The sequence below is a fragment of the Centruroides sculpturatus genome, unplaced genomic scaffold (genome assembly GCF_000671375.1).
Source record: "Centruroides sculpturatus isolate CEXI.00-Female unplaced genomic scaffold, Cexi_2.0 scaffold203, whole genome shotgun sequence".
Lineage (NCBI taxonomy): Eukaryota > Metazoa > Arthropoda > Arachnida > Scorpiones > Buthidae > Centruroides > Centruroides sculpturatus.
The window spans coordinates 343,397-370,926 of record NW_019384324.1 but is presented as its reverse complement, the minus strand read 5'-3'; the positions used below and the strand labels follow the sequence as shown (position 1 = coordinate 370,926).

General features: G+C 39.0%; 1 protein-coding gene across 1 annotated transcript in view; it reads left to right on the top strand.

The window, feature by feature from the left end:
• The first annotated feature begins 6,803 nt into the window (after window positions 1-6,803).
• Window positions 6,804-27,530, top strand: part of LOC111626585 (TOX high mobility group box family member 3-like) — a 126,976-nt gene continuing 106,249 nt past the window's right edge. Inside the window, exon 1 of the mRNA XM_023370020.1 lies at window positions 6,804-7,018. Coding sequence (XP_023225788.1) covers window positions 6,986-7,018 — 33 coding nt within the window. The 5' untranslated portion in view covers window positions 6,804-6,985. The remainder of the gene's footprint in view (window positions 7,019-27,530) is intronic.

The window sequence follows — 27,530 nt, the reverse complement described above, 5'->3', positions numbered from 1 at the left end:
TTTTTCTTTTAAATCTAAAATTGATTTCTTTCTATAAAACTGATCTACAAGACATGCTCTCCGTGCTTTTCTAAGAAGAGAAATCTATTGGAAATCATCATCTACAACAGAGAAGTCTCTACAAAAGACAGAAACCGTTATATTATGCGCTTCTACAAGAGAGAAGTGCATAGAGAATGGATAAAAATGTGAATATCTTAAAAAACAGAAGCGATAACACCAATTAAATCCAGCGATACACCCAGAAAATCTCGACGACAATGAAAATCCCCGTTTAGAATCGAGTGAAAACTTTCCACCCTAATATTCTCCCGGTGAAGAAGACAGAATTTTTACAGCCAGACATACGGATCACCTCCTAAATAGAATTTTACAACGTCATTACCGGCATAATAACAATAATAAAAGTCAATAGAGACTAATTTCAATCTTGCGTGACTTCTGCAAATATTGAAAAGATATTTATGTGGAATAAAAAGACAAAAGAGGGGGAGGGAGGAAGAAGAAAAAAGAAAAAGAAAATTCTGCCTTTCTCCTCTTATTTTACTCTTCTTCTTCTTTTTTTTTTTATATTTTTTCTTTCTCTTTTTCCCCTTTCTGGGAAGTCGGTTTTGTAAAATTTACAGCTTGTCATATAACATGAATTCGATTTTTGTTTAGGGAATAGGGAATCGTAGTCTTATTTGATAGTTATTACCGGAAAGATTTCTCTTTTTTACTTTCTCTTTCTCTCGTTCCCTCCCTCCCCCTCTCGGTTGGCTTTTCTCTTAACGTTGAACGACGTTTCTCTTGTCAATCCTTAATAATCTGGAAAATAAAATGGTGGAGAATGTTCCAATCTTCAATTCAAATTGCCATTTATCGTACTTCTTCCTTTATCCCCGTGTTTGTACCCGTGTTATTACTGTTGCTGCTCGTGTTACGAGTTGTAACAGGTGAAAGTATCAATGGTGATGCTTTAACTTCACCGTAAACGGCAATGGTGACGAATTGCCGAGCTGATAAACAGTTTTTTAGAGGGTGCTTGTGATTAAACTGGATGGATTTCGCAGGTTGTGAGGGGTGATCACTTCCATTAGGTACACAAAAAGAGAATTTTAGCAATGATTTACGTCTATTTTGATCACAGATTTCAGGGTGAGCTGATAAAAACTCTATAAAATCATTACTGTTAATCAGTGATGATGCACCGTACCTTTAAAACACAATGCTGGTTAGCTGTGATGCACCATAACTTTAAAACACAATGCTTGTAAGCTGTGATGCACCATAAAACACAATGCTTGTATGCTGTGATGCATCATATCTTTAAAACACAATGCTTGTAAGCTGTGATGCACCATACCTTTAAAACACAATGCTTGTAAGCTGTGATGCACCATACCTTTAAAACACAATGCTTGTAAGCTGTGATGCACCATACCTTTAAAACACAATGCTTGTAAGCTGTGATGCACTATGCCTTTAAAACAACGCTGGCAAGCTGTGATGCAACATACCTTGAAAACAATGCTGGTAAGAAGTGATGCTGCACTATATTATGAAAATAATGATCTCAGTCATTAACAGCCCCTAAAAAAACAGCTTTTATAACATTTTATTTTTGCTAATTTCACTGTTCAATACTTCCACTTCGTGTTCAATGGCTAACAATTTCTCTTCAATAGGTATAAAGTGAAAATGGTAGACCTATATCTAATCTAAGATTAGATAGAAAGAGTAGAAAGGAAACGACGAGTAAAATTTCACAGATGGGAAGCTCCGAAAGGAATATTATACAAGATCCTATAGACTGATCTTATCTGATAAAATGTGTAGGAAAGGGAACAACCAATGAACAAAATATCTTCTTTAAGAGGAAATAATCTTTATCCACTACAAAAAAAAAGCAAATACAACACTAAAATCTATACAAAAATAAATATTTTTCTACATTATCGCTCATTTCGGCGACGTAAAATGCTTTGAAATATTCTAGAAAGGAACATAACACGATAGAAATGAGTTACATTCAGTGTTCCTGGAATGAGGAGAGCGAAAAGGAGTCAATTTTTTGAAAAGTGGATCGATTTTTTAACACATTATCGTTGATTTCAGTGTAGAAAAGTCGAAACTTAAATCAAAACATCGAAAACAATACGGAAGAAACGAAACAAACCTCTTGAAATCTCTGCTTCTGAATAGAAAACGAAACTTTCGACAGAACAAAAAACGTAATTTTTAACGGAATTTTACCGTTTTCAATGCAGAAGAAGTCGAAAACAAGCCAAAAAAATTACGTCTAAAATACAAATTTAAGAATCATAAACACCGTAAAAAAAGTGAGTTAGAGCGAGTGACAAGACGGCTTCGTATTCATTCCTCGAACTTAAGGGACAATTTTTCGTAATACGTTGTCGAATTTTCAGCAGAAAGGTGGAATTTTTCCAAATTTATTCTATTTATTTCGTTAGCAAATGGGAATAAACAATAACGATACAATCTAGCGACGTGTTTAGGGGCGAGAAAAAAAAAGTCAAGTGTCTCTCCACCAACGTAGAGAAGAAAGAGAGAGAGAGAGAGAGGAGGGGGTTAGAAATTACACGGAATCCTTTCTTCCTCTGCATCTTTCGTCATCCAAAAAATCAGCTATTGTCTGAAAGGGAGAAGAATCACCTTCTTTAAAGTTTCTGCAAGACGGAGATAGAAGAAGAACCCGTTCAATTCTCGACAACAACTCAGCTGTATTGAGACAGGTTTTGATAACTCGCATCGTATCGAAATTCTGAAAAATGGAGACGGAACATTCTATTTGTCAAAAGATGAACTATTATATTCCTCAGCCGGTGTGAACTGTAATATCTTTCCTTCTACCCTGGCCAGGAAAGTAAAGGGAAAGGGGGGAGGGAGTTACTCTAGTCAATTCTGTTCCGTTTTCCCATTCATCTGCTCCTTCTACTCCATCCCCCGAGTGACTGTGTATTGGTGAGAGAGAGAGAGAGAGAGAGAAATGGTGTTGAATTGATTGCTGTTCATCATGTTAATACTGCACTCTCGGCTGAAATGTTATTTCGGGGGTGGACCTCGCCCCTTCTCCTCTTTCTCTCTCCCTTTCCTTTACTTGGCTGGAGAACCCTTTGCACGTGCCGGTGTTCTGAATTTTAATACCATTTCAATATTCTTATCTGTGTAGTCTATCGAGAAAATGGGAATTACATTCTGGGGAATGAATGCTGCAGAAAAGAAAGAGAAATTACTGATCTCCTCCTTCCTCCCCCCTCCCCTATGCTGATGTTGGAATCGGGCCAGATGTTGCTTTGCGTGTGTAACTAAGTTGCTAAAGTATAAAACCGTCTCCATGCGATTTTACATGTACGTCCCCCCACGGATTTCTGTGGAAAGGATTGAGCGATTTGTAAACTGTTCAGGTTAATCGAGAGGTGAAAAGAGGGAGTTAATACAGTGTTCTCCCCCGAATCAACGTGTTCAACACGTTGATTCGGGGGAGAACACTGTATTAGCGGCTTAGTTCGATCTGGATGGGTGAAGTACTGCCCTGTAGTTATACAACTCTGACGTTTGTAACTATTGAACAGCAATTAAACGGTGTTCAATACCACCAAATTCATCTTTTCGACCATTTTTAACGAATTAAACAGTCGAATCAACATAGTTTCTTTCGTAAACACTAGTTGAACACTGCAATGAATAGCTATACTGAACAATGTTCAACACTAAAATAAATACTGTTTATTTGTTTAGATTCTTAACTTGTTTAAAACTTTCTTTTGTTTTCAGCGCCCACAACCACTTTAAACTACGCTGAACACAGCTGAACTTTTAATAGTTGTGTTTAAACTCAACTAGAACGTTCAATACAATAAAGATTAACAGCGTGAAGACTTGAAACGCCATTCATTTTAGAGTGTTCAATATAGCGAAGATTAACACAAGATTTTATACACCTGGAACTGACATTACAGTAGGTAGGAACATTAAACGACGTTCAACACCTCTTCATTGACACTTAACGAAGGGAAATTTTCTTTGTTTATAGATTAAAAAGTCGCGCGATCAAACAGCGTTTCGATCAATCGATCCCCCGACCGATTCATTCATACATTTGATTAATCAGTTTTTTTTTTAGACACTAGAGCACGGTTCGTTCGTTAAATTTTACATGTTTTCACGCAAGCCTGAACACTGCACTTATCAACAACTTGCCTTACTTTAGACCACCTGCAACACAACAGCTGTTGATGACTAGACTCATCTATCTTTCCAACCTTCATTCCGATTTTGGCCCAACTTTCTAACAATATCATTTAATCAAGAAAAATCCTACGAGCGTAACAAGTTTAATCCCCATTTTCTAACGAGAAATCCCTAAAATTAAGTGTACTACTTTAGTATTAAAAATTCCCTAAAAGCTGACGTCACAAATAAACTTAAAAAAACGCTCGTGTGCTACCTACGTAATAATACAGTCAACTAAATAATTCATGTGTTGGAACGTCACACATTGACGACGGATTGATTCGTCCATCCCCCAAGACGTAAATATAATCAATACGTTTTAAAATTGTTACTGTACTAGCGTAACGATTATTATATATAGTTGCAACGGGGTGGGTGCCGTAACGGCTTCGTGTGTGTTTCCAATGATGTCGGAACGCACCTGGTGACGGCATCCGGTTCAATAACACTTAAAAAGAACGTGTTACGAAGGCCAAACTTTCGATGGGACCGGAGAAAAATTCCGCGTGAGTTCGGACGGGGGGGGTGAGGAGGAGGAGGGGTATCGCCTAATTCCTTAACTGCTTAATGAATTTATATAAAGAGCCAGTGGACGTTTAAAAAGGGAAGAGGTGTACCCGATTTCGCTGCTGCTAGTAAATGGGCTCTGGTGACCTCCAATTGTTTCCAATTTTCTTGTCAGGGTAACAAGCCCGTGGAAAGTGGTCACGTGGTCAGCGGGTATGCCATCTGTTGTCAACGCACCTGGCGCTCGCGTCACGTGACGGGGTAGGTGTTCTTTTTTTTTCTTTCTTTTCTCCTTTTCGGCGCGCGAGCATCGTTACGCCGTTTAATATACACAGGATGGGATCCCTTTTCTGCAAGTGTTTTTGTTCTCCCCTTAATTAATTAATTTTTACGTAAAATAAAAGAAAAAAAAAAATGGGTGTTTCTAGCTAGTGTGTTTCTTACCCTTCACTGTTATCCGGTTTTAGGATCGAACGAATGCTCCTATTGGGTGATAAAACGTAGTGTTTAATACTGTAGAAGCCACGTGAAGCCACTTTATAAACTTTATCCCGTATGAGAAAAATGCGGTGTTTAAGTCGACATTTTTAAGCGTAGGGGAGAGAGAGAGAGAGAGAGAGAGAGAGAGAGAGAGAGAGAGAGAGAGAAGAAACTCGGTCGATTTTTAATCTTTATACCTCTACACACGCACAGACACACACATACTTCAGTCGTAAACTGCATTTCGTACCACAAAATGCTATCCATTTCCTGCACTTCGCCCCCGCTTCTCCTGTGTGGATATTAATTAACCGGGGCAGAACGACACCCACTCCTTTCCTTCCTTCCCCCCACTTACGTAAGCGAGGAAGGTGAACGAAAATAATTCAGAAAATAAACGAAAAGGATTCCTGGATGGGGTGTAAACCCTCACCTACCAGTTCTGTCCCCCCACACACTCACACACACCAAAAAATCCCGAGCAGTGACGACACTGTGGGGTCAGAAACTATACTGGTAACTCGATTAACGTGATCACTTTCTGATATAAACCTGTTAGGGGATGACTGGAACCTGTCTAAGTGTTGTAACCTGACACCTGTACGAACACGCGGCCATACTTCAAGAGGGATGCTGATCGAAGACGTAATCTACTAAATCCCTCGCAATTAATTCCCACTTAGGTGTCGTTCGGGGGAGGGGGTGGAAGAGTTGGCGTATTTACCACGTCACACGGCACCCTTTTATTTATTTTTCCTTAAATAAAAAAGGGGGCGAGGACGATTCTAGTGTATGGTTTGTATAGGAAAACAGCAAAAGGTATCGATTGCATGCTTGCATCAAACTTCATTACTTCACGGAAATTGAAAAATCCTCTACAGTTGGGTAACCTCGAAAGGGAGGAAAATAGAAAAATTCCAATATATATATATATATATATAATTCTATGATATATATAAAAGCAATAACACTTCACCCCCCCATAGATAAATAAACAAAAACAGAGGAAAGAAATTGCAGGCACGTCACGTGATTTATGCACGATAGGGTGGATTAGGTCAGGCGATTAACCAGATCGACCTTAACACGAATCTATTATTCTAATACATATTATATATATATATAATTTTTTTCCCTGTTCTCTCCTCTATAACTTAAAGAGAATCTTTAGAAAGAGGCCCCTCGACACTAGACAGATGGCCGTTGAGGAAGAAGATTGCATTATTACTTTCAAATCATTAGACGGGCCTTATCTTAAGTGATTTTTGAAGTGGGGCATTCGATTTGGGTTTAAAAAAAAGGGGGGATATTTATAATTACGATTATTATTACTACTCTACGACGTGTTTCGAGGAGGCGCAGCGAGATTTGAAGAGGGGGCCCGCCGGTTTCGGGAAAGGGACCGGCCCGCTGCGGAAGAATGCAAGCCAGACTGAAAAAAAGGGGCGCGGGGGGCCGCAGCAGCGACGCATTTAACAACGCACGCTGCTACCTGAACAAGAGGGATCCGGAGCACCTTACTTCCCTGTTGGGACAGTCCGGTTGCCAATAGCAACAGCCAATCAGACACGAACACTGTTGTGCCAGCTTCCAGTAGAGCAGTTGGCTGGAAAGAAGCGAGTTGGGTAGAAGCCGTGCTCTGTCTCCAGTCCTCTGCACAGTGCAAGTCGAGAGCCACCTGTTAGCTTGTTTGTGTTCTGTGTTGTTGCACCATGTAGGTGACCCGTGCCACCCTCCATCAGTTAACGGTGTAATTCTCAAGATGGCGCAGATATACGACCACTTTGTGTACAAGGTGAGTGAGGGGAAAAAGTTACCTGATCGGCGGGAAATGGTTGCTTCGAGCGGGCCCTTTCCCAAACTATTCGGGGACGGGCCAATCTCGGATGGGCCCAGGAGGGCGCGGGGGCCATCGCCCTTAGGCTGTGCCGTGTATAAGGAGGCAAAGGTGGTGCGGGGAGCGTAAGCACGCTCCCTCTAGTGGGAGAAAAGTGAATTAACAGGGATTAGGACGATTGGATGACATAAGGACGGCGCGAATCCCCCCGGGAGTGACTCACCCGTGATTCACAATATAGTCGGAATTTTGACAAGGATGGTGATGAATGCCCCTTGTTTCGGGCATTAGGGCCTCCCCCTGTTTGATGGCATTTCCATGCAATAACTCTTAAGAGAAAATGATAAATGATTTAAACGCTTTTATCGTGATTCATGTATCTCTCTCTTTCTCTCCCCCCGACGATCGAGCTAGCCGGAGAAAAGAGGGCCCCGTCGAGCCCCGTTACTCCGTCCTTGACCCGTAACTAGCAGGTGAGTCGGGGGGATCCCGTGGAAGTTTGTGTACTGTTCGAGAGTGAGAAAGATAATTTAAACGTCAGCTAATCTGCCTATGCCATCTTGACACATAACCTGTTGTTATAAGGGGAGAGAGAGTAGGAAAACGTGAAGGTATGCCATACCCTCCTCCGCACACCTGCAAATTTATCTCGTTCTATAGCTTTACTTCGATTAAAAAACGGTTATTGAACGAGAGATAGGGACGAACACACGATTAATCAAAAAGGTGGACTGTGGGAAGGAGGAGAAACAATGCACTCGCTAATTACTCTCCAACTTGGGAAGGGGGGTAGAGAGAGAGAGAGAGCGCCCGGCTTTTGGGACTCGTTTGAAACACCAAGAGATTTTTGGGATGTAGACGTTACGGTGTTTATGACAATCGCCGCTGTGTTATTGACCACATACTCCAACGTGTTACCACCACGCTTTGGGCAACAGATGCTGCACGGAAGAACCCTCGTGTTTTGATCAACAACCTGCTTGGAGTGTCTGTTACGATCTGGTCAATAATTGTTCTCTCGTACTATAGTGTTTTGGTCAATAACAGCTTGGAGAATCACTCGTAACATTAAACACGCACACACACAACTGTTGAATGGCGGTGACGAAGGGCCCTCCATGTTTTCAGCGTAACACGCGAGGATTTCATTTTGCTCCTCTTTCAACGATACCTGTTAAAGGTTGATACCTCCTCCCCAATTCTTTTTTTCCCTCCTTTTTTCGGGGGAGGGGGTAGAGTGTAATATAGTCATTCGATCGAAACTTACAACAAAGCACCCCTCCAGTGACTAACTCTTAGTCATAGACGAGATTAATTATAGAGTGGACAACTACCTCTTCAAACATTTTAATTGATAATTTACAATCTGTACAGATGACGTATCTTTATTAGAAGGGCCCCCTTACTTCGGCCATTTTTTTTTTTATTTCACGTTTCCCTTTCTCTTCCCTCTCCGGCTCTGTTACGCTACACTTTAGCCAGGCGCATACAGGAAATTTCGGCTGTTGCAACGTGTCCAGCTGTCGTGATAGGTATGACCTGCGATGACCCTGTCCCGTAAGTCAACCAAAACCGAATTTCATCGATTGTCCCGCTTTAACGTTTTGTTTTGTTTTTTTCACTGTAGAAGGGAAAGTGGGAAACGTAACGGCTTAAAAATCTAGGTTATATTTCATGTAAAGAGGGGAGCCCCGGTTTTAACAACACGCTAAAACGAGGTAGGAAATGGCGATTCTTTCCGGAGCCCCCGATAAGACAGGATGAGGGGGGGAGAAATCGATCTGTTTTGATCCCGACAACGGGAGGCAAGACCTGCCTTTCTCCGTTACGTCTGCCAGAACGAACCCGTCCCTCCTTCCTCCCGAAACCTCAATAAGGGGGCCCCCACGGATATAATAACAAATCGGGGATCCTTCCGGCGGGGATCCCCTACAAATCTGCCTCTCTCTCTATATATATATATATATACACCCCCCGTTTATGCTGGCGCGCGGGGGAAGGGAAAATCAATCCTCTTTAACCGAGGACACAGAAACGGAGACCTCATAAACTCTCGCAGAGTCCCACTAAAACCATCGATCCCTCCTAAAGCATCGAAACGACGAAGGACGACGATAAAAGTGGCCCTCCACCCACAAATTCGATTTCGACTTTTTGTTTGTACTACTCGACATCAATCTGAGCGGAGGGGGAGGGGGAGAGAAAGCGGTAGTAAGAGGGCCCGCCGCTAGGGTAATAAAACGCGCTTGTTGTTTCGGTGGGCGATTAAACTTCGTTAAAAAAAAAAAAAAAAAAAATTAATGACGTCCGACTTAATTATACTTCATCATCGGCCGGCGGGGGGGGACGAGAAGGTCGATTGTGTTACCCTCTGTTACTTCTACTTCTCTAGTGTTATTAATGTGTTAGCATTATAATCGCCATCTTTAATCGGGTAATAAGTAAAAATCGGATTTTTGCACGGTAAATAATAATTACTCGGCTGACGTTGTCGGCCATTTTTGCTCCTGCCATCTGTTCTGATGGATGAACAGCTGCCGTCCTTTGTCAGGCATGAATGACGTCGTTTCTGTTACTATTTATGAGAAAATTGACGTCAAAACAGACACAATGTATGCTGATGCTATTATAACTACAACTGACTTTTAATTCTATCTTTCCTCCCTCCCTTTCTCCCTCTCCCTTGTAACCTTCCATTCGTAAGAAAGTGTACCTGTAAAGCACCTTAGTAATGTGATTTCCACATCGCTGTTACTACAGTAACAATACCTCTAATACAGTAATCGTTACTTATTTATTGTTATCGTTACAATAACAAGGCCTCAGTATAGTTGAATCGTTACTTATTGTTACTATTACACTTACTACAGTAACAATGCCCCGACGTACAGAAATCGTCACTTATTTACGGTTACTCTTCGTTTTCATTCGTTTAACCGTAACTATAATGTGACAACGTTACTGTTACTACAGTAACGGAATGTATACTACTACAGTAACATACCTTTCAACCGCTTTGTATACGCTTGCATTGTGTAAGGTAGAAGGAAGTAATTCGATTTTCATGAGAGATACAGCAGTAACAATCCGTTACGAGGGAGAGAAAAGGGCAGATTATCGATACTGTTATAGAGTAACAACGGAAAAATCGTAGAGGAAGTGACTGAAAAAACTGTGTGCGATTTCAATTTTAGTCACGTAAAGTACTTCTACCAACTCCCCAATGTTACTACAGCAATATTACATTACCAGCGATAAGCGGCACGTTACTATTATAGTAGTAACCCAAGAGTAGGGTCGTAACTCGTATGGAGGGGGGGAGAAGTAGGGAAATTAGTACTCCACAGGTAGCAAGGGGGGGTGGACTAAGTAGATGCGAGTTAAGTCGTTTAACTCGGTAGCTAAGGAGCGTAAAAGTAGAGGTGACGTAGCGGAAATGACGCGTTAATAAAGCAGAACAAGATGTTTTTTTTGGCAAGGGGGCGGAGGTGTAGAAACGTCCTTAATGGCTCCATGTTGTTGTTGTTGTTGTTGTTGTTTGGGGGAGGCAAAAACACAGATCTTTCCCGTTTTCCCCTATATATTTTTTTTCTATTGTACCTCACCCTCTTTCAGCTTATGATACGTGCCATCTGGTATTGTTGCTGTAGTAACACGGCTGATTGACGGCGTGTGTGACGTCATTGTTTGCTTAAGTGTAATGAGAGTAAGCTGATTGGGGAGAAGAGCAATAATGAATGTTAGCTTCTATATAATTGTTATTAAGCTCGCTTAAGGGAAATTTGATTTAGAGGGGGACAAAGAGCATCGATGCTGATAACGTAATAAGCCACGTGATTTTTGTATCCAGTTGAAAAAAAAAAACACACTAGTAACAATCCAACCTTCTTCCCTCCTCCATACTACTAACGTTATGGTTCCTACAGTATGCTGTACCAAATGTTACTGTTCTTATTGTTATAAAGGCATTAAAACGACACTTATGCTATGCTCTTACAGCTAAAAGGCATTAAAATGATACTTATTCTATGCTCTTACAGCTATAAAGGCATTAAAATGGACCTTATGCTGTGCTTTTATAGTTACAAAAGCACGAAATGATACCTTGCAGCACCATCTGTCAGTGCTATTATAGGAGCAATGATGGATATGCTAGCATGCAATTATCTATTAACTACTTCTGTTTCCTACTGTAGTAGTCCGTAACGCTATTACTGTTACTTTAATGACTATTACAGCAACAAAGTGTTGTTCCCGTATTAAATACAACACTCGTTTATTTAATACTAAGGTAGTTGAGACAGCAACAACAACTGTTGCCACGTATAATCGATAGAAAATCTCGTTAAGTAACCGAGCTGTTACTACAGTAACAACCATTTCCATGCCTATAAAATAATACTTTTCTATTTAATTTAAAAAGAAATCGTACTCAAAAACCTCCCCTCACTTCTAGAACGAGTTTCGTGTTACTACGGTAACAATAAGGTTACGCATATATTAATTTAAGGCAATTTTTACCGAGAAAATTGCTTAGTGTTGTAAAACTACTACAGTAATAAAAGTAATACGTGTTACAAAATAAAACAGTTTAATTCAGGTGTATAAATTCAGGTGTTAATAAACTTTTTCTTGTATTCAATTACCATTAACAGCCGCTCAAATACTACTACAGTTACAATACACATCGTTTAGTAACGCACATTTTACGAGGTATTTCAGAATTATTGCCAATGCCTGTATCGTAAACAACACCCAAATAACACTAGTAACAATATCGAAACCCCTGTTAAACAACACTGGTAACAATATCGAAACCCCTACTTCACCCATTTTGAAACATAACTTATGATACTACAGTAACAAATACAGTCGATCCCCTCCCCTATAACACTGTAGATAATTCCGTTTTATATAAATTCCATGTTGTACGAGTCACTTAGATTTTATAAATACGTGTGCCGTGCTACGTTATTTGTAAAATCTAAATGACTCGTACAACACGGAATTCATATAAAACGGAATAATCAACAGTGTTATAGGGGGGAGGATCGAATGTAATTCTCAAATTTCCAGTTGTTTTCATTGTTATTTAAACACTATAACCAGGTTGATACGGGGAAACTGACATCCCACTCGAACGGAAACGGCGAATACATTAGCGCTTTATCTAAGCGAATGCCCAAGTTACACTGGAAAAAAACGTGTAAAATTCCTCAAAACAAGCCGCTCAAACGTGATAACAAATAGGTAAACGTGTCCTTTAGCACCCCGGAATACGAACTGGAGTGGATATATTCGTCTTGGGGTTAAAGATACGCATTCATAAATCAAACTGCACTTTCACCGAAACAACAGGGTGTGTCCGGAATTTTTGACTCATCATAATTTCTGTATTGTCATAGAAACAGGGTGTGTCCGCGAATCTTCCCAATTGTCTTTGATATAATTATCGAAATATTAAAAAAAAATACCGCAGAGGGTGAAGATCCAACTAGTTATTAAAGATACTCTCCCCCCTCTTTGCGTAGTGTGTTTATGATGAATGTAACCATAAAAAAAAGGCTCATATTCTAATTCAATTTCTGAAATTTGCCTTGTTTCGTGGTGTTTTTTTTTGGATTTATACCCATAAATAATTGTTTTCTTTTATGTCTTCGGTGCTGGGAATTAATTTTGTAATGGTGGGAGGGCTCCAAGAAAGTTCAAGTGTGGTGTTTTAATTGGAAGAAAGTGTTCAAGAAGTGTTTAGGAGTTGGTGCGTGGGTTTTGTAGTGTTCTTGGCTTGTTCGGGATGCAAAAACGATGCGATCGAAGTGTGCGAGATCGGTTTCTAGCAAGGAAATGTGTAACTCTACGTTGTGAGACGTGAGAAAAATTGCGAATCGTCTCGTAAAATCGCCTGAAAAATCTAGAAAACGTCACACTAAAAATTTGCATAAATTACTTCTTAAATCCATAATTTTCAATAAGATTTCTCGCCGCTTTAAAATCGCAATTCAATCAAAATCGAAGGAAGAAACGTTCGCCATTTAAAAAACAAAGTCCAAAAATTAATGCAAAATATTAAAGAAAACAGGCTAAACAATCCGAATTTAAGCCTTAAAAAAAAAGACAGAACAAAATCGCGCCCCGGAGCGTTAAAAAAAGTCAATAATCCCGAAGAGCGAAATCATTAAAGCTGTAAATTCCTTAAAGAATGGAGAAGGGTGGCTACAGTTAAATACGCATTACCCCGTCGTCTAAAGTGTTCTACTTCTAAACACTACGCCCGATTGTAGAAGCATTTCAGCCCACCCGCCATGACGTATACAACTTTCACCCCCCATCAAGGAAGCTCCCGCAAACCGATAATCAGGAAGTGAGTCGAGTTTGGCCTTCTCTCGGAAGTGTCAATGACATTGCTTACAACCTGTCTGCTGTCAACTTGACCTCTTATCCATTGACACCGTTTCGTGTAGTCGTCGTTCGCCCTCCACCTCCTCCCCCCCACGGCCGGGCGCCAGTTTGAAAGATGGTGGAAGGGACTCCACCAATCAAGCTGCAATATCCGAAGCGATCTTGTCGGGACTGGAATCTTACCAAATAGGAGCTGTTGTGATCCATCAAGGCCCTTCTATTCTCTATCCTTGGCAATCCCAACAGATTCAACACCCCCGACGAACGACACGTCATTTTTCACCTCCTCCAACTTCCTACCTCTTTTCCAATGGCCCCTGCGAGAATCGATCTTCTACAAATATTCATAACTTGAGAGAGAGAGAGCGTCGCTCCTGACTTTCAAACAAATTGTTCTTTTATACTTTTAAGACTGAGGAATTGATCTGTTAATTATGTATAGACACAAGAAACTTCTGATAAATGGCAGAAATTCCCGTATATTCTCCGTTTCTTCCTCCCTTTCTTCCGATGAAAGATGGTGGTTTGTTGCCATTTTTATACGGGTGCCTCCGAAACCTTTTCATATATAAATACACAAGGACGTAACGTAACACGGGAGGGTTTCGTGTGGTTAAAAAAAAAAGAAATCATTTTTACCTGTACACGTGTGTACTCTTCCTATTCTACAATTTTTTAAACCCTGAAACCATGCGGGGTAGTCCGGAATTACGGGGTTTGAAGAAGAATTTGAAGTAATTGTTTTGCGTTTTCGCTGATCTCTCCGAGGATTTATCCTATTCTCGAGGAATTTACTGAGGTTTTGTGGGAATTTCGCTCGAGATTTTCGAGTCCTTCAGCTCTCGGTGAAGGATTTTACGACCCTCATGGTTTCACTGGTGTTTATGGTTTCACTAGGGAGTTTAATAAACTTTATTATTTCTCCGAAGTGTTGTAGGACCTTACTAGTTTTATTGGAGGATTATGTGGTTCTGGAAATTTGTGGCCTTTATGGTTTCATTGGTTACTGCTTTCAATAGCCTTTGTGGTTTCATTTAACGTTTCATTACAAGGTTTATTAACTTGGGTTTCAGAAAATTCGTGGCCTTTCGCAGGATTTGTCCAGGGTTTTTTCCAGGATCTTCGTATTAATCTGCATGATCCTCACTACAGGATTTTAACGGACTTTCTATAAAATACTTTCATAACAGGATCCACGACCTTTTTTAGTATATTTACTGTACTCGCGATTAATTTTTGTGACCTTCACAAGGTTTTTTCTAGTCTCGCAACAGGTATTGCGACCTTCACAAGGCATTTTTTAGCCTCCATAACAAGTTTTACGGGTTTCACGCGGTTTCGGTAATCAACGTAACAGGTTTTCGCGACCTTCGAAACCATTTTATGGATTTCGTACGGTTTCGAAATAAGATTTTAGCGTTATATTACGGCTTACTAATTTATATCATCTAGGAAACAGGGTTTACTGCCCTCAAGATTCGTGTTACCTTCACTTTTATGGGTTTTTGCATATTTCCCGTGTGTTTTTTTAAGCTTTCACGAAACACTAAAGTGGATCCCCTACTCAGATACGAAGGAATAAACACGTGGTTTAACTACTCGGGGTACAAATTTGCTCTGTAGACACGTGAACATCTCGTATACTTGTGTGTAGACATGTGAATACCCCAGATATTGTACAGTACACCTTAGATAGTTGTGTATAAACACTTGAACACTTGTGTGTAGACACTGAATAACTTAGGTACTTGGTGTAGACACGTGAACAACACAAGACTAAGCACACGTGAACAGTTCAGGCGTTCCTATCCCAAGTTTAAGGTGAATCGTTTAGGTGTTTGTGCACATTTCAGGTACACTCGAACTCCTGTAGATCGTTCACCCCTGTCTCAAATCATGTGACAATGATAAATGCACAAGAGTATCGACACTCGCGCAGCGAATTTCTTCCCTTTTCCCCCCTCCATCCCCCGACATTTTCAACACTCGAAACAAAGGGAATTCGATAAGAAAAATAATTTTCGATGTCATTTAATTGTACAAACCCATTTTATTGGAAGCCGAAAAGCTCTTATTATTGGTTAATGCAGGATGAATTTAATAAAGTCTTTCCGTTCGATCCAATTTGTATAATCTAGTTTCGATGGAAGCACTGCCGATGACGTCATTCAATTAACAATGCCCTTCTACTGTTGATTAAACGATTGAAGTCCTGCCAATACTTCACTTTTACTTTGTTGATTTGCAAATTTTATTAAAAATTTTCGCGTTTTCCGCCTTTAAAAATTTCGTCGCGCGACTTTGGTATACACTTCGTTAAATTCCAACCCTGAACACGAGGATTTCTAGAAACGGGGCGCGAAATAATTAATACAGGGACTACGTAGGGACTAATTAAATCAAATGTACTAAATGTTTAATTGTGTTTAATATTAATGGCGCAATTAACGTGAGCAAAATTGCGCTGTTGAACACGAATTTTACGAAGAAAGAATGCGTTAAATAGTAGTTACGTCTCCTTGCTTTAACACTGTGAATTAGAACCGTGTTCAAGTTTACGTAATAAGACAATTGAACGGCCGTTTAACCTTTAAGGAGAGGAGATTTTCGTGTTCAATTGAACATACCCAGAAGAGGTGTTCGGTTGAAGGATGTTCAACTCCCTACGCTTTTTACAAGTAGATAGAAGGAAGCATTCGTGTTCGAGCTCTGAACACGCCATACAAAAGCGTTACGGACAGACGAGGGGAGGAAATTAGATTGGGAGCGAAGTTACGATTCGATCCGAACGAAATTTCGCGAGCGCAAACAATTACGAGCTTTACGTAATCCCGGAGAAATTCGTTTATCTAGTGGCATTAGGAGCCGAATTATAAGGGCATTAACTTTTACGTCATATTAATAACCGGGGCTAACTCAATGAAAATAGAAGGGAAGCGTAATGAATGTCTTTTAGCTCCAGTTTAATTTTGGTGAGTGTTTGAGTGAAGAGTTAATTAGTTAAAGAGAGAACAAACAGACAAACATACGCTCGACTGTTTAGGAGAGAAGAAGACGAAGAAGAAGAAGAAGAGGAGGAGGAAGGGAGGAGGGGGAAAAACGGAAAAATATACGTTAATTAATTGATTCCTGTTTGAAAATAAACAAACGCGAGATTGGAAGGAAGGAGAAAAAAAGCATTTTAAGAGAAAATTAAAGGAGAAAATGCAAAATTATAAGATAAGCGACGAGGGATGAGGATAACGTACCTGAGAAAGTGCAAGGATGCGGGATTACATTTCCTATCGTACCTGGTAGGGTGGAATGAATATTTTTCTCCTCTTCCTCCTCCTCCTCCTCCTCCTCTTCCCTCCTTCCCCCTTCGTCTTCCCTCCCTTCTTATTTTTTAGTAAGGAGAAAAATTTCCTGGATTTAGATGAAGCGGAAATAGAAACGATATTTGGTCGGAAGCAAGAAACTGTCTGCTGCTTTACTTCATGCAGAGGAGATGACAGAGAGGAAGATAAATGGCGGACGGATCGAAAACGGTTTAGAAAAGCATATGTAGTCTCCGGGGAGAAGGGTTCCCGAGAAAATTGCATGAAAATAAACAAATAATTTGCATTTTGGATAAATTACTTATACTTCTAGTACAATTGAAACGTGCTACTCCCAATTTTTTTTTCTTCTTCTTTCTTCTTTATTCCTTCTTGCGTTTTATGTGTGTTAACATTTGCTACTAGACTTAACTCGTTTCTGTTTAAGATTTCATGAGGAGTCAGGGTCTTCTAGTAGATGTTCATCTGAAAATACTCTTGCTGTTCACTGTATTCGGTTTCTGGTCATCAACCTTCGTGTTAGAAACAGACTTTTGAAGGTGTTCATGTCTCATTAACACGTTAACACCACGCTTCTGTTTACGATTTCACCCGAAAGTAGTGTGTTTTCAGGCTGTTCAATCTTAAGACCACGTATCGGGATTTGGAACGAGGTGTTTAATTAACCGATAAATCTTTAAACAGATTTTACGAGTGTAAGAAGCGCGAGCATTTCGTCTACCCTGAACACAAGAAACAGGTTTTCGGAGGTGAAAGGTTACATATTGATGAACGGTGTTTTGATCAGGATCTTGCTCCAGTTTGGAGCTGTAGGACAACTCTCATTAACTGTAGAGTTTTCCTGTCGAACGGTCCTATTTAAAGGCGAAACAGATAGTAAGAATTGTATTGGCCAGCGTCTCTCTCTCTCTCGATTATCCGGCACGCGAGTTAAATTATCCGTGCAAGTACAGGATTTAATGAATTCTCTCCCTCCTCCCCAGCAATTCCGCACCTTTAGTGTCGCATCAAACTTCTTTTATAGACAGGAGGAACGTCTTGTATTGGAGACATTCCAAAAATCAAAAAGTTGGAATATTACGTGTTGATACTACCGCAACAACATTCATTACTGCAGCAGTTTGCTTTTACGAGGGTGGAGTGTGAAGATCTGAATTCTATTTGGATGCGTGAGCCGTCATCACCTCTGTATTTCCCTTCTTTCCTCCCCCCTTTTTCCTCATCCACAGTAAACATAATTCGCCTCTTGTATGCACCAATGTTCGCTACGTTCTCGTATTCCATAATGTTTTCGATTTTATTACCCTAGCAGCAGCGGTGTTCATCCCTTCCCGGTATCAAAATTGATTTTTCTTCGATTTGCAGCCAATCTTTTCCGGATCCTGTTACAATTCTTGTCTCTTTTTTTTTCTCGCCCCTCTAACTTAGTCAATGTTGGAATTGTGCTTCGTTCTATTGTTACTTGCCTTTTGATCTTTGTTAAAACTTTCTTTCTTGAATAATTAGCAAGCGAAGGATAATCAAGCGCGTGTGTTCATCAACAGGAAATGGTCCCGAAAGTGATTTAAATGGATGTAAGCAGCAATGTGTGATCAAGATTCGAGGCTGTTCAGCGGTGAAGAGTGTTCAACATTTGCTTTGTAAATTGGCATTTTTATCTGGCAAACAATTCCAAGTATCATTCATCAATACGCCACTTTTATAATTCACTTGAACACTAATTTCAAAAGAAAGATAACGATTTACAGCACTTTTATTCGAGGACGAAGAGTAGAAAGGTGTGTTCAAGCCTCGTAACAATGCTCAAACTCGTTTGAGAATTTCACGAAGAGAACGAGCGTACAGCAAATTAACACTCGAACGGCACTTTTATCGTGTCATTACCATTCAGGCAGCATTCGAACCGATCAGCACAATAACACTGAAACGAGTATTTGAAGAAGGGAGGCGAATCAAGGCAGCAAATTACTATCAGAGACAGTATCTGGAGGGTAGAAGGTTTAAAAAAAAGAGAGAGAGAGAGAAAGAAATCAAACAGATCAGTTAAATAACGTTACAGCAAGGCAAACAACGAGTTTTATAGAAAGAGAAAAACATCAATATGGAGAATAATAAAGAGAATTTTATTTACGACTTGAAGAGATAAAAATACTCGAGTTGTCGAGCTATCCATCTTCTTAATGACTGTTTTTAATCGATTCACTCGTCGTATTTCTCCTTTGTTGTATCGTTATTATCATGTCCATTAATCTTCCCAACTTATCCTCCGCATCATGCCAACAGAATGAGTCTCCTTCCAACTCGTTCTTATCCCAAATCCTTCTTCCCTACTTAGAAAAAAAAAATAATATATAAGTTATATATATATATATATGGACACATAAATCTGAAATTTCCCACCCTTTTAGTACTGTGTTACAATCTGACAATGAGGGGAGGAGGGGGAGATATATTTTTCTCAATAACTCCGTCCGGATGTTAAACTGTACACGCAAAACACGCCAATCTCGACGGTGATTAACGTTAACAGGTGGACGACGTACCTAACGGAAGCATAATCGCATTCATATGTAACACACACGTATATTATAAAAAAAAACCCGAAGTAATGATTTATTTACGGGATGGATTCCGCACGATCAACAATGTAATTGGAAGTACTTGTGGAGCTGGATAGAAGGTTGCACGATTTGTCACTTTGCTAGAAGATCGATAGTGTTGACAGCGGTGCGTCATCCGTCACTGGTCCACCTTCTAATCATTAATGGTATCTTTTGCCCGTCCGTAGCGAGAACCCGTAAATAAAACATCTGGAGGAAATGCAGGAGTTTCTGCTTTACTTCTCCCAAGCATAGTTTCCTCTTCCCCTACTGTTGCTGGTGTTAATTATGTAGGATGTATGATTCTTCTTTCACAAACTGCTCTAAATAAACGTCACTCTATGTCTGTTTTTCACTTACTCACTTTACCGTCAATAGTTTCTTCACTTACTATTCACTTAATATTGATAGCACTTCACTTGCTCACTTACTTTACTACCTTCACTTACTGATCACCACTTCCTTTACTGTCTTCACTTACTGCTCACCACTTCCTTTACTGTCTTCACTTACTCCTCACCACTTCCTTTACTATCTTCACTTACTGGTCACCACTTCCTTTACTATCTTCACTTACTCCTCACCACTTCCTTTACTATCTTCACTTACTGCTCACCACTTCCTTTACTACCTTCACTTACTGCTCACCACTTCCTTTACTATCTTCACTTACTGCTCACTTTACTAGCTCTACTTATTGTTCACTTGCTCACTTTACCATTAACAGTAATGCAATCTTATCAATTTTAACTGAGAAATTCGATGTATAAGTAGAGTAAAATAGGAGGAAACACGGAATAAAATCTAACGAGAATGAATTGCCCTAGGGTAAAATAACTGTAAGCTATTCTAGGTCAATTATCCCTACAGAGAGAAAGTAGAATTTCGCACGAATATATAGATTTGAATACAAGGAAACTGTTAGTGAGGCCCTACTAGGGGAGTAAAAATATGAGCGAAAATATATCCCTAAAATGAAAATTCTTAGTGTATAACTTATTCCATAACGAACTTATTTAAAATGGGTAAAAACGTGTCGGGTAGAGGCAAACTAACTCAAGCTTAAATCCAAAGAATTGCGTTAAATTATTCCGGATAAAATGTAAATATCTAGAAAAACAAAGTGTCGGGAATGAAATTGGATAAATTCTTTCCAAAAATTAACTATAAAGGATTAAATTACACCAATTAATAGGTAAAAAAAGGGCGAGAAAGATAAAGTAACGCAAGACAAAACAATTGAACAATTAATTGTTTTAGTGTCGAATAAATTGAAGGGATGAGTAAACTATTCCAGAATGAAATATGCAAATTAAACTGAAAGCTAACTTAGATTAAACGCTGAAATATTCATTAAAAATACTACCCAGTTAATAGATCGAAAGTATAGTGAATCCATTGCAATTAATGCTTGCATAAATTAAATACTACACAAAAATATGCTCTATAATTCGCCGTTTAAGCAGCTCTAGAAGCTGATATACAAATATATATATAGGAATAAAGGCCCTAAACCACACACTAACCACTAGTAAAACAGCATTTTCAGGGTATGTAGGTATATATATATATATAAGATCGTCTGAGTGAATATCCGAACAATTGTATTCATAAATGGAACGCTAATGAGAAAATTCCAGGCGAATAAGTAAAGCAATTGGAAGAAAGCTTAAAACAAAAGGAAAAGGGAGTAGTGAAGGGCAGCAGTACAGTTCGATTTGGCAAAGCAGAAGGACGAAAGAGATAAGTAATGATGGCGGCACTTTAATTATCAAAAAGTAAAAATTTATGAATAAATTCTGCAAAAGTTGATGAGGAGAGAAATATTTTTAAAAAGGGGAAGAACGGGGAGATGAAACACACACAGAGAGAGAAAGAGAGAGGCATTTTTCTGTTAAACATAAAACACGTTGTGTTATCTTAATTTGCTTTACTTCTCCCGTATAAGATCAATCATATGCAGATGTATCTACAAATGGATGTTAGATAAGGAAAGTGAAGCAAAAATTAGATAGTTTATCATTTTTCTTTTCCATCCCCCCCTCCAGTTGTTCTCTCTCTCTCTCTCTCTCTCTCTCTCTCTTTCTGTTACGCCCGAACACCCATCAATAAACCTTTTCTGCCTACAAATAATAATAATAATAATAATAATAATAATAATAATTCGGGGTGATGCTATTATAGTATTAAATTAAATGTGGAGTAAAAGATTAAAAAAATGTTTTGGCTACAAAACAGGATATAAACCATTAAGTTAGCTTGGATTTTTTTTGTTTTTTACTCTTATTTTTAGTGGAAGAGCTTGAGGAAAAATCTCTCTCTTCTTCTTCTTCTTCTTCTTCTTCTCTTCTTTTCCCTTATTTCGTGCTCTGTCGATGCTTTTTCTCTCCCCCGTTCTTAATGATGATGGCTATGCGGAAACAAGTGTGTTGATGTTTTGTTTCTCTCATTTAATAGCCGTTTTTCCGTTTCCAGTAAACATTTCCGTAAGATTCTGATGCTCCTGATGATCTTTACTGCGGTGTGTTGCATCTGCTGAAGCTTGTTGAAATGGGGGGAAAAAAAGGGAAGAAGCGTGCTTTTCTACTTTGTATCTATGCAAATTAATCCGTGGCAAACTGTATTATTAAGTAAACGCTTTAAACGGAGCAATAGGGAAATACTATTACATATAACACGTTCAATAGATGAAATAACTGATCTAATAATACTTTAAGCGTGAACACTTGATAGATAATACTTTATACAAATGGAGTAGCAAACACTTCTACGTATTATTAATATTTTAAATAGATACTCGTTATTGCTAGCAATCCTTTAAACACAGTAATAGATAAACCGAATTATTAACAATACACAGGGAGAGCAATAGCTTGCCCCTATTATTAGCAATAAACAGGGGAAGCAACATTTATTCCCTGTTATTAGCAACAAACAGGGAGAGCAATACGTAGCCTCCATTACTAACAATATAGCAATAACTAACCTCTGTCGTTAGTAATATTTCACAGAGCAATAGACAACCCTCCTAACGAAGGAGAGCGCATGAAACTCTTCTCTAATCGAGCGTTTATTCTATATTATTCATAGAGCTAAATATTTTATAGGAGTTGAGAAAAGTCAACATTAGTTAATTTAATCAAGATTACATCCCTCGGGCTGAATACAATAATCACAAATCGCAGTACTCATCTTCGTACCAGCTAACAGAGGATAAAAGAACAAACATGGAACGTCTTTACTAATTAATTAGGAAGCATGAAGGATTTTTTTTACAGTTTATATGAATTTCCTGATTACTCAATGGGAGTATGAAACAATATCCGCACCAGATTCGATTATATCTTCCTTAAAATGATAGTGTTCCTAGTATACGAGTAACACTGGCATGGATATTCTTCTGTAAATATTTACTAAACTATGCAATGCATTCGTAAAATTGTTAAATATATGGAGTACGTAATACAATTCAAGATACAGAGCATATTTTAAGCCTAAAATATAGGGTACAGAGCGTAGTGTAAGCATAAACATCCCCTAACTCAATTAGACTAAGCAAGAACAGAGGCACTCCTATAACAAGAGAGCACACTCAAACCAGTCTACAAGGCATGGCATAAGGATCCATTGATTATAATTTTTATTAGGGGAACCCTTCTCTAACAGAACTTCGAGCAATTAAAGATACAGGGCATCTTTTAAGCCTAAACTATAACGTATAGCACGTAGTGTAGACATAAACATCCCCACTCAATTAATATATGCAAGAACTGAGGAAATCCTGTAACAAGAGAGCCCACTCGATACCAGACTACAAGGCACAGTACAAGGATCCATTGATTATAATTTAGGTAGGGGCAACCCTCCCCTGTCACGTACAAGTCAGAATTGTATAAGTCCTCGTACACTGCCATCAAAACTGGGGGGGAGGAAATAACCCTGCGATAGATTGAGGAAAAACGCGAAAGGCACCCGTCACCCATTTCTCCATATAGCGAAAGTGACACTGTATCATGCAAATGGGGGTATGTATCATTGAGTCTAAGTCTATAAAATAAACCATCAATACACAACGTGATGGGGAATTCTGATGAGATGCTGTTTGCTGTGTATTTAATATCGTTCCACAATGGCGAGTAGCTGACTCATGAATGACGAAGCCACAGATGGTGATGTTCGCCCTTTTTATACAAGTTATATCTATATATTTATACAAGAAAGTGTATTATTAACTGTATAAATAATTCTTCCTTATAAAGAGAGAAAATTCTCCCACTTTATAAATAGTTTTTAATACATATATGGTGGGTGGGACGTTAAAATTAGTTCAAGGTGATTAAGTTTAATTTTATTACTTAGTTAAGGGCTCGAGGACGTTAGATAGTGTGAGTAAGCGGCTCAGAAACTATACCCGAATTACGATTATTGCTGCTGTATTTATGACGAAGAACTACCCTTATGGGCGATTTAATCGGGGGCTTTGTTATAATGACGTGAAAGGGGGGTTTTGTCAATCAAATTGCCGAATTTTGCTTGCTTCCAAGAGTGTAAGCTAGGTCTTATTGTGTTAAACCAGTTTTGTTATCGTAATATCTTGTTTTGAAAGTGGAAATGTGGGAAAAGTACCTATCTGCACCCGTTTTTCAATAGATTTCTGAATGTTAAACATTATAAACTTTCCCTGAGAAGGGAATATTTAGGGAATTTTCGGAAAAATTGGGGGAAAAATACCTATCTGCACCCATTTCATGATAGAATTTTCTGGATATTAAACATTGTAGACTTTCCCTAAGAAGGAAATATTCAAAGAATTTTCAGGAAAATTGGGGAAAAAATACCTATCTGCACCCATTTCACGAAAGAATTTTCTGGATATTAAACGTTGTAGACTTTCCCTAAAAAGGGAATATTTAGGGAATTTTCGGAAAAATTCAAGAAAAGTAAAAACTGGGGAAAGTACCTATTTGTACCCCTTTCCTGATGGATTTCTGGATGCTAAATGCTGTAAACTTTCCCCAAGAAAAAAATATTTAGGGAATTTTCAGAAAAATTCAGGCAAAAATTCGGAAACATTCTTCAGGAAGGGAATTTTTACTGAATTTTTCTACCATGCAACTCCACTTATGAGTAACAGTTTCCAGAAATTAGATTTTTAAATTGGTGTAACAATTGAAAGAACTCACACTTTACAACACAATCAATGCAAAAATCTATGAAAGCAAAGCTCACTTTCACTTTGTAATTCTTTAGCAAAGGGTTAAATCTTCACAATTTTTCACAAAGAGTTATAAAAGACTCGAGCACAGCGGAATATTAAAAATTCCACGCAGGGAAAGAAGTTAAATCTAGAGTAAAATGGTCTATAAAACTGGAAGATGTTATTAAACTTATCAAAAATTTTTACACCACGCATGGCTTGGCTCATTCTGCAGAGGTGCTGTTCAAAAAAAAAATATATATATATAGACGTATATATGTATATATAATTTCCTAGTTCATTGGATATTTTGTGGCTAGATGTGGCATATTGAAGTTAAGTGGGTTGTAAGGTAATTCGTCGAGAATTAGTTGTTTGGCAAGACTATACTTTCCTTCATTAATATTTACTGTCAGGCAGGCTCTGTAGATTCATTAATCAGAGAATCAACGGCTTCTAGCAATTAAGTAATCACTGCTATTCCCTCGTCTCAGGTGCAGCATTTTCTAGTAATCCTCTTCCACAGCATTTTATCAAAACGGAAAACACTATCCCCCCATTTTGCATGCAATATATTAAAGAGAAAGTCGAAAATCAATGGCAATCCCTGAAGGTGCATTAACCATCTATAATAATTGAGTGAAAGCTTAAAAGTAATCGTAACAGTTGATGAAGAACGATTCAGCATCCCACCTACCGGTAGGGGGATGCTCCTCCTCCTCCTTCTTCTTCTTCCTCTTCCATCCCTCCTATCTAAAGGGGGATGGAAGAAAAGGAGGAGGAGGAGGAGGAGGAGATGGGGAAAAAATTCCGCAAATGACTCGCCTTTTCTGTATCCTCCTCCAACCCATCGGCTTAAAAGTCGATCTGATTAGTTAATTTGCAGCATCCCCAAGGAGTTTACATCTCACTCCAATAAAATTCCTTTCTGGTAGGCGTTATTGCTGATATTTTTACCGAATTTTCTAGTGTATACAAACGTACAGATTATTATTTAAGTAGTTGGAAGTGTTGAGGTTTCCCAATTATCCTCACTTGAGTAAATATACAAAATAGTCACGTATTGTCAGTTTAGTTGTAGAGATGATAGCAAATTCATTTTAATTTTACGACCGGTTCAAGACGTTTACTCAACATAATTTTGCTTCAGGGGTTGTTTATCGTTCAATATTTTTTACTTTACGTTCGGATAGTTTGCCGAGTGTATACTTTCATTCTGATTATTATTTATCTTAGGATAATTTATTCTTGTACGTTCCTATAGTTCTGCATCAGTTCATTCTTCTGTGACTCCTGTTCATTTTATTACGGGGGTGGTTTGACCTCGACTGTTTGTTTCCATCTTTAACACATAAACTATAACAGTATTTGTTCTTCAGTAGTTTCCACCCGCCTGACAGATCGTTCTTCAATGATATTAATCCGTATAAAGCCAACCCAGAACAATATAGTAGCTGTTCATTAAGCTCTTATTAATCTATAACATTCTATTACGTGTTCACTGCAGTTTGTTCACTCCAAAACACTACAGTAGCCGTTCACCAAGCTCTTTTATGCAATTTGTTCAACCTAGGATACTTTTATGTCTAGTATTCTTTCACCACTCTACCCTGCTTACTTTACTCAAGTTAGATGGATGCATTATGCTACTTTATGTAGATTATGTATAGTACAACCTAGAATACTACACCACTAGCCATTCACCACGCCATCTTTTCCCACTTTGTCCTCATATTCTATCAGCAAAATTAATAAGCAATACCGTCGAGTGGCACGCGAAACAGAAAAAGCATTTATCAGCAAAACACTAGAGATAAACAAAGCAAATCATCTAGTAAATCAGTTTATTAATCAATAAACAAAGCTACGATCTAATCCGATTATCGGTGCTGCATCTTATTAAACTAAAACAAAGCCCCTCACGCTGTCGTGCGTACGTTAAAACATTCGACAGTGGGCGAACCTCCCCCCCAGACATATTTCGACCAAATTTAGCAGTTCGTAAGCCTGCCTAACCCACGTTCGTAACCTTAAACTAAATTTACGACCGATCCCGATTATCCGGTTCTGCAGCCGGATACTTAATTGAAAGCATAACTTTCGAATAACCGGCGTTAACCCAAATGAGCCGCGAGCCGGGGAGGGGGCGGAGTGACGTTCTACATTTAGATAGGAACCACCGGAGAGGGGAGGATGCCGGATACTCGGCGATGATTGGGCGCAGTTTTCCAAACAAATCTTTTCACAAAGAGATCATTTCCAATATCATTTAGCCTTTATTTGCATTCTGATCAGAATGTAATCAGCTAAATCTCTGGAGATCCCCAAGCGCATGTTCAGTGACAAATTACGGATTGCCATTGTGATTTATGAGGGTTAGTAAATCATGACACAACCATCTATCACAAGAAGAACCTCGGGGGACAATGCAGACCACATTTCAGCTCTCCTCACGTGTAATTGTTGCTGTTTGGACAAGGAATGCTATCCGATTGGACGGATTGAAATAAATTGTTCTCTAATATTCCTAATCCCTGGAGTACTGTAAAGAATCACATTATTTCATTTGCGATGAAAATCCAAATGGGGAGAGAGAGAAGAGAGGGGGGAGGAGAGGGAAAACGCAGCTTTGGACCCTGGCAGAGATCGCGCCAGCCTGTGCCTCGCAGCCTAATTTGACACCCCTGCAGGGCCAGAGGGGAGGGGAGGGGTGGAGAGAAACTTCTTCGGAATTTCTGCTTCTAATTAATTTATCGCAGTATTTTGGAAGGCGATTTTTGGAGAAATTACTACGTCTCGACTTTCGAATGCTCCGGTAAACAATATGTAGTTAATGGTAATTAAAGAATGGTAATGCTGATAATAACGTTCGGATGATAATTAAGGGTACCAGATAATAAAATAACGGACAAATCTGCCCGGATAATGAAGCTAGACTCAGATAACGGTTGAAGCTT